Here is an 8,800-nt window from a genome sequence, read left to right as displayed (position 1 = left end):
TCATTCTGTCCACGTGGCAAATAAACAAACCTAAACTAAGAATCAACGTGTTGCACGAGTGAATTAATCTTCCTCATCTCCAAGTCACAACTGAACGCTTTACTTTCATATAGAAGTGTGTAACCCGATCGATAGACGTGTGTCTGGTAGCTAGAGCTAACTGCTAACCGCTATCTCCACACTACAAAAGTCCGCATGTGGTCCGGAGCTAACCCAGGTTGCGTTCCGAATCGCATACTCTTTCTTTTTTCTATTCTACATACTACATCCGACGATAAAAATAATCTAGTTAGGATGCAGTAGGCATACTATTGGGACATACTTTTACTCTCTTATTTCATCATAACATTGCGCCTTGATCTTTCTTGCCTCTTGCTTATCCGTCGCATCCCCGTTTGTTTAAATAGAGCTGTTAAGCGGAAGTGGCGGAATTACGGGGCATGGGACCTATCGGCTGAAAAAAAATTAATGGGAGTCTATGGAAAGTAATCTACTATTTTCTGGTCCCAGTCATTAAATGCCCTGGATTACATATATGTTTTGTATGGGTCTAAATGATAATTTTTCATGTGAAGAGTTTGGCGGAATTTTGAATCGCAAGTATTCACCACAATGTGTCACCAACTGGGCATCCGGAAGAAGAGAACCACCCCACTTCACCCTCAGAGCGACGGGTTGGTGGAGCGCTTCATGCGGACCCTAGGCGCCCAATTAGCCCTCACCACCGCTCCAGATCAGAGTGATTGGGACCTGCAACTACCCCTCATCCTCATGGCATGCCGCAGTGCGGTCCAAGAATCCACTGGCTGTACTCCTGCATTGTTGATGTTGGGCAGGGAGCTTAATGGTAATGGTAAATGGACTTGTATAGCGCTATATCTCCGTTTATCACAGACTCAAAGCGCTTTACATTGTTTTTTTTTTTTTTTTGTACACATTCACCCAGTCACACACACATTCATACACCGATAGCAGCAGCTACCACGCAGGGTAGGCTTAGCACTAGGGTGCTAAGCTAACTAAGCTAACTATCGGGAGCAATTCGGGGTTCAGTGTCTTGCCCAGGGACACTTCGACATGTGGCGGGGAGATGGGGGATCGAACCTCCGACCCTGCACACCAGAGGCGAGCTCCCTACCCACTTCGCCACTGCAGCTTAGAACGCCGCCAGAGCTAGCCTACGGACGACCGCCCGATGCACCAGATGCCATGGCTGGCCCGGAGTATGCCAGGCAGTTACAGGACCGCCTGGAAACGGCTCACAGTTTCGCCAGACACCAAGCCCAGCAGGCAGGGGTTCGCCAAAAGCGATGCTACGACATGCGCGCTAAGGGGCAGGACTTCCAGGCTGGGGACCTCGCCTGGTGTATACACCTAAGAGGGTAAAAGGTTGTTGCCCCAAGCTGGACAGCAACTGGGTTGGCCCCTGTTATGTGGTTGAGAGAGTTGGCAAGGTTGTGTATAGGGTCAAACTGGCTCCCAGAGGACGCACAGTCGTGCTGCACAGGGATAGGATGGCACCATATCGGGGGAATCAGCAGCCCGCCTTCCCCATGACACCCCCCAGGGTGCGGGCCAGGTCACCTCGCCGCAGGAGGACCCCACCGAGACAGCAACAGAATGTGCCTCCAGGAGAGGAGGTGACGCCGCTTGGAGCTTGGTGCCGAGGAACACGGCTGCAACGACAGGAGCTCCTCTGTTGGATGGTGGAGTAAGGAGGCCACAGAGAGAACGTCGACTCCCGGGTCGCTTTCAGGACTATGCTCTTCCTCAGGGACGAGGAATTAGAGGGGGGGGGGGCCGTGTAGCGACCCAGTAGAACTATGGGGGGGATTGATGGGGAGTTATGGGGGGAAGGAGTTGCCCTAGTTCAGCCTGATAGGCCAGTTTGGGTTATGGGGCGGGGACAGCGTGAGAAGTGGGAAGTTGAGCCAAGTAGGCGCCAGTTCGGGAAATAAGGCAGAGAAGAAGACACGCTCCTACAATCGACCGTTAGCTAATAAGCCACGCCGCTACCAGCCGCAGTTAGCTATAACCCCTTTTGTTGTTTTGGGCACTCCTCCAACCCCGGGGTTAGCCTGTACATTAGGCACAATAAAGCCCGGTTCTCCGGTTAAACGTCAGCTACTCTGTGTTCTCGTCATTCCGCTAGCTAGCCCCCGCGGTGTCGGGCCGTAAACGCTACAGTATCTAAAATAAATATCTAATATTTTATCATTTATTTTAAAATAAATTAAGCAAAGAAAAAAATATTGGTTCCTTCTGTACATTTACTCTGTTTTATTCCCCACTAAACGCTCAGTTATGCTCCCATTGAGTGCGTAAATAGAGACATATGATTTCAACGTTTTATTTTGTCACTGCCCTCATACTTCCATGCGTCCTTTATGTTGGAATGGACATTAAGCAAATGAACCACTAGTAGGCAGCAGCGCCGCTCGGAGTCAATAGTTACTCAAAGAGGAAGACAAGAGTCAAAGAGTGAATGAACTGGAAGAAACCTTTTATAATAGGTCCATGGAAGAAACAGCTTTAGCATAAGTCATAAGATGACTGGACATGAAAAGGAAATTGTGCTTCATTGTGCATACCTGCAAACTCGTCGCTTTTCGGCGAAAATCGCCGTTTAGAATCAAAATATATGACCCACGTGAATCGTATAGATCCGAAGAGTTTTTGTTTTTGGGAGGGGGGGGGGGGGGTAGCGGCAGCTGCCAGAGAAGTCAGCCAGCGCTTCCCAGACTGGACTGTTAGGCCTTTCACACCGCCGCAAAATCGGAGCTAGTTCTGGGCTTGTTCGGAGTTAGAGCCAGTGTTTTGGTTTCACACCGCCAGAGAGCCTGCTCCGGGCCGTAAAAACCGGGGGAACTCATACCCCAGGATTGAGCAGGGTTTGATAAGAACTGCTTGCGCGAACGGTTGGGGGAGGGATTATCCTGACCAACCAGAGCAACTCAAACCTCATGCCCGCCATATTTAAAAACACCGCTACTACGAGACGTAAACATAACATAATTACCGAACGTAGCGATCAAATTGACCGGCGAGAATACGCTGTATGGGTCCTGTTTGCTTAAGAAAGCAAAGCGAGAGCCAACAAGTGTAAAAATAAGACGTATTCGCCGCTGTTGTTGTGCTTAAAGCTAGCGGTAGCTTTAGCGTTAGCCACAAGAGCAGCGGCGTCGGGTGACGTACACACACGTTTACAGTGACGTCATGACGTTGCTCTCTTGCCGGCTCCATGGCTGTCTCCGGTCGATGTGAAACCAACCGGTTCATAACTGGGATAAGGCTGTAACCAGTTTTGAACTGACCCCAACACCAGCCTGGAACTGACTCTTGGTTCATTTTGGTGTGAAAGGCCTATCTGTGGGCGAGTTACCGTAGTGTGAGACAACGGAATATCGTTATCTTGGCAATAAAACATCTTTGGTAGACGTCATGAGTATTGTCCAATCAGCGTTAAGATCGGGCACAGTAAAGCATCACTGCTGCCGCTGTGTGTTCAGACTTTAGAATTGGCTAAAAGTCTCAATCAAAGCCCTTTTGATAATAAAAAATTAGAGGCTTTGATTAAACACTGTCAATGCTTCAGAGGTTAATGTAACAGCCTACTGAAACAGAAACTATACGGAGGGACGCAGCTCACTGTACAGTCCCTTTATTTAGTCGCGCTGTCAGTTTGCCGACATGGCTCTCTGTTAGACTCGAGACAGAAAAAGATCGCGGAAGCCGTTCCCGTAGACAAAGTTAACGGGCAGGATATCCCCGACTGATTTCATCCATCAAACCACAGAGTTTTTTCTGAGCGGCGTCTCACTCGCTCACTGGGTCTCCCGGGTCCCGGTGATTTTCACCGTCACAGCGATCGACTCGCTGCTTTGCTGGGGCGGAGACTTTGTGTGAAGGTGATTTAACATCACGGTCGTAGACGAATGTTATAACTTTATGCTGCATAGTTTGCACTGCACTGTTGACCCACACAGGACTCTTAAGTGAAGCTGACAGTTTAATGAGCGCACATTGCAGAAATGAAGTGTCTGCAGTGCGCTCACAATCAGAGCCGACCGACAGGCCCCCCCCCCCCCAATTTATTTTTATTTTTTAGTTTGTGTGTTTGATATTAACCCTTTAGGCGCCAAAGTCGCAAAATTGCGACAAGACGCTTTACTGAATCAAACAGCTGTTTTCTCTTAATAGAGTGTTATATGTCGTTCATACTCCCCTCCACTAGTTAGCAGACATCCCGAACTTAGACCTTAGTTCAGAAAAATGTCATACTTCAATGCAAAATGTTTGAGCAAAATCCCATCCAAAAAACATAAAAATTATTTTTAATTTTTTTTGTCATATCCTCCTAGCGACTTTTTCTGGTGTTATTTGAGACTTTTGTGGTGTTTAGAGTAGGGATGGGCATTTTAAGAAATTTCCTTGCTCGATCATCGCTAGAATTATCGAGCAATTATCGATTAATCATTAACTTTTTCTATAGGCTATATTAAAATTCCCGTTGGTAGAAAATACAAAATGCAGCATGTTTTTATCAATGCAATCTTTATTCCAACAATAATGTTTAGGCCAACAATAATACAAGACAGTTAACTTGAAGACCTACAACTGTTTAACAGTTTTAAAATAATAAATAGCCTACAGGCATTATAGGTTATAGCCTTATAGGCCTATGCGGCGCTTGTAACGGCCGAACAATGCGCCTACAGGCGCTCTTAAGGCCAGGACACACCAGCCCGAAAATCGCCGTCGTAGAGTCGATAGGGGGTCGGGAGACGAATCTGTTTGGTGTGTGCCGTAACGTCGGCCGACGTAGAGGTCGTCGGGCTTGTTTTGAGCCTGTCGCCGCCGATTGAACATGTTCAATCGGCGGCGACAGGCTGGCCGACCGTCTTTCATTTGGAGCAATTTGATTGGTGGAGGGCTAGCGAATCAGTGAAGCCCGGAAGTGAGGCGGGTAGCACAAACAGCTAACAACAGCTAGCCATCGTTTTAATGTGTTTGTTCGTTTCGTTTTGAGAGTACTCACATGCATCAACCCTTGTTGACTGCTCGACACCATGCTCGACACTCTCTGCTAAAAATTGTGCTCTTATGGTCCATAAATATAAATACGTATTTCTATCTATGTTTATGCTCTAGAGAGTTGTCCCATCATTTCCGGCTTTCGTATTTTTTCGGGCCACAATACAGATTAGCGCCGCCTGCTGTTATGGAGACATTACGTCCCGCGCAAGCAACAGAGCGTACGGAAAGTCAGCAGTCAGTTTGGTGTGTTCTCTGGCCGCGACGGGAAGCCTGGAGCTTCCTGAAACGGCCGACCCCATTTTTTGCGTAGTCGGAACAAGTAGAAACAAGTCGGACTGGTGTGTCCTGGCCTTTAAAGGTTTGGAAACGCTTCAACAAGACTAAATCTGTATTCCAATTACAATAAGTAGCCTACTATCGGCCAACAATAATCAAACAAGGCAGTAAGAGTGGGCATAAAACTGTATAACTGTTTGAAAAAAGGGGGAAAAAAAGGCCGACATATATGCCTAGTGCAGCCGGCGCTCGGAAAGGCTCGCAACAAAAAGATGAGCCACACATTTAGAAACAATTGCATGAACTAGCCTATCTAAAAGCAATACCTTAGTGAACATATATAAGGCTGAACTTGTTGCTAAAATGTCACAGTTTTGACAAAATGTAACGACTCCAATAGGCACCAAGCCGAAAGAAAAGCGGAGCGAGAGACAACACATTAAGAAAAAAAAAAGAGCGACTTACATACGGTGGTGACTGTCCCCACTGTCCATAGCATACAGTACCTCCAGCCTACATATTTTTATTTAGGAATATAAGCATGTTAACATGCTCGGGGGTCAGACGCGAACGCAGCCTTGTAACTGTCAGTCCAGCAGCAGAAAACACCCGCTCTGACGGGACCGAAGTTGCGGGGATGCAGAGGTATTGGCGCGCCAACTTTGACAGCCTGGGGAACCTTCTTCCATTCACTTTCCACCAGTCGGTAGGGTTGCAATCCAGGAGTGGGGGGGTATCCCTCAGAAAGTTATTAACCTCTGAGTCAATGCCAGTGTCCAGTATAGTGGAGTATTGCTCCCCGAGGAGTAGTGCCATAGCGGAAGCCTGTGTGGCGGCGGCTCCAGTGTTTGCGCTCCCTTCGTCCGCCGCGTGCCCACCAGCCTGCTCGATAGCCTCCTGGCCTGTCTCCACTGCCTCTCCCAGTTCAACTAATTTCGCATTAGCAAGTACTCTCTGTGCAGGTGTCAGAAAGCCCAGGTGCTTGTGACGAGGGTCCAGCATTGCTGAAAGCATGGGGGCCGATGATACAAATTCAGCAGACTGAACCTGAAAATAAATGATGCGGAGAAATCAATAATCAGAAATAATTGTGCATCTAGGCCTATAATGCTAAATGGAAAACGTATCTAGGCTATCCAATAAGAGGCATGTAAGTATAGGCTATGTTGTAAATCTTATTACTCGTAACATTTTTGCTATTGGGCATATTGAAATTAAACTACATGTAGCTTACATTCATTCGGGTGCTGAGGGAGGACCGCACTTTAGTTTTGAACTCGATAACCTTGGGCCCGTCTCCTTCTTTGCGCAGCAGATGCGCATTGATGAGGCCGAAGGTGATGGGATAAGTGTTGGAGATGGAGACGTCCTTCTCCGCAGACATGACTGTGGTGGCACACTTTAGTGCTCTCAGCACAGGCTGCGTTTCCTCCATCAGCTGCCAGTGCTCATCTTTCAGCTCCAGGATCCTGGCGTCCTGGAGCTTGGTCACGGTGCGGTCCGACAGGACAGCAGCAACAGCCCACCGTTGCTCCACCAGCCGATCGAACATTTCACAGACTGAGTTCCAACGTGTTTTACATGATTGTATTAGCCGGTGGCTTGGGAGACCCATTTGTTCTTGTTTTTTTTGCAGCGCTTTGCTGGCAACTGTGCTGTGGTTAAAGTGACCAACAAGTTTGCCAGCCGCGGAGATTACCCGATGCAGGTAAAGTGCAAAGCCGTCATTTATGGCCAGCTGGAGGGTGTGGGCAAAGCAGGCAACGGAAACCCAGCTGACTCTGGTTGGACGGTTAGCAGCGACTATATTGGCCGCGTTATCATGTTCGCAGGCGATTACTCGGCCTTCAATTCCCCACTGCTCCACAGCCCCATTCAATTTCTCCGCGAGACAGTCCGCTGTGTGACGGCCTGGCAGGCTTTCTGTTAACAGGACAGCCGAGTTCATTTCCCAGTCATCGCCGATGTAGTGGCAGGTGATGGTAATATAGCTCTCAGCTGTTAAAGCCGTCCAGCAGTCTGTCGTGAGAGCAACACTCTCGGCTGTGGCCAACTTTTTAACCAACTCCTCCTTTCTTTCTTCATACTGCGATTCAATGAGTCTGGTGACTGTGCGCCGTGATGGAATGTGATATGCTGGTTCCATTATATCAATCAGATTCCCAAAACCTTTGCCTTCAACTATACTTATAGGCAGCATGTCTGTCTGAATGAACTTACAGATACCTTTAGTAATTTTATCTGCCCGCTGTGAGTCACAGCTCCTCCTTGCTAGGACCGAGGTGATGGTAGGTTGAGAGGAGGATGAACTGCCGGCCAACAAGGTCGGATGTACGTTGGTCAAGTGATACATCATAGTAGTCGTCGTGGAATTATACTTGTACACGGCATCACAATGTGTACAGTGCACGTCTCCGTTTTTTAAATCGAAGTGGTCCCACGCAACACTTCGCTTGGACCGCTTCATGTTTAGGCTAATCTTGATTTGCTGGCAAGTTTTTAAATGAGCTGCGTCACAAGTCAACTGCCGCTCATTTGGCTGTTCCGTTTTTGTCATTTGAAATAATAAAACATCGCGCCCTGGTGGTTAGAGTTGTTATTTCTTCCACATAGTGATATTCAATTAAACGCTTCAAGACTCACAGTATACACAACGTCCTTTTGATCGATAACAATATAAATTGATCGACACATTTCTTAACGAGCAATTATCGAGCATCGATTAATTATGCCCATCCCTAGTTTAGAGACTGACGGGAAAGCACGTATCACTCTGTTTACTCTGCTGTTTCTGTGCTCAACGAGCAGCGGGTGCTCACGGAGCCCTTACCCCGTCCAAAAGCACTCGCGGGCGGTCAGTCTCACAGAAGCTCAGCGCAGCGGTCCCAGCCTGCAGCCAGCAGAGAGGACACACACACCCGCTCCTCCTAGCGACCCTTTCTGGTGTTATTGGAGACTTTTGTGGTGTTTGGAGACTCTGATGTGAAAGCACGTATCACTCTGCTTTTACTGTGCTCAACGAGCAGCTCCCGGAGCCCCTGAGCCCCACACTCTCCCCTCCCCTTTACCACGTTAGGCCCCTCCACTTAACATCATTAGGCTCCTCCCCTTTACCATGTTAGGCCCCTCCCCTTTACAGCGTTAGACTCCTCCCCTTTACCACATTAGGCTCCTCCCCTTTACCACGTTAGACTCCTCCCCTTTACCACGTTAGACTCCTCCCCTTTACCAAGTTAGGCTCCTCCCCTTTACCATATTAGGCTCCTCCCCTTCACCACGTTAGGCTCCTCCCCTTCACCACATTATGCTCCTCCCCTTTACCACATTAGACTCCTCCCCTTTACCACATTAGGCTCCTCCCCTTTACCACGTTAAGCTCCTCCCCTTTACCACATTAGACTCCTCCCCTTTACCACGTTAGGCTCCTCCCCTTTACCACATTAGGCTCCTCCCCTTTACCACATTAGGCTCCTCCCCTTTACCATAT

At 48.2% G+C, this 8,800-nt stretch overlaps 1 protein-coding gene across 1 annotated transcript; it reads right to left on the bottom strand.

Annotated features, from left to right (window-relative positions):
* Window positions 1-1,534: 1,534 nt before the first annotated feature.
* On the bottom strand, window positions 1,535-7,666 carry LOC307269624 (E3 SUMO-protein ligase ZBED1-like; the record flags this gene model as incomplete). The annotated part of the gene is made up of 3 exons (XM_080052621.1): window positions 1,535-1,821; window positions 5,880-6,360; window positions 6,548-7,666. 3 exons carry the CDS (start codon window positions 7,664-7,666, stop codon window positions 1,535-1,537), a joined length of 1,887 nt encoding a protein of 628 aa, XP_079908747.1.
* Window positions 7,667-8,800: the final 1,134 nt, after the last annotated feature.

The sequence above is a fragment of the Ammodytes marinus genome (assembly GCF_949987685.1).
Source record: "Ammodytes marinus genome assembly, chromosome: 24".
NCBI classification, from domain to species: domain Eukaryota; kingdom Metazoa; phylum Chordata; class Actinopteri; order Uranoscopiformes; family Ammodytidae; genus Ammodytes; species Ammodytes marinus.
The sequence above is the reverse complement of the archived record's forward strand: the minus strand, read 5'-3'. Positions and strand labels throughout refer to the sequence as shown.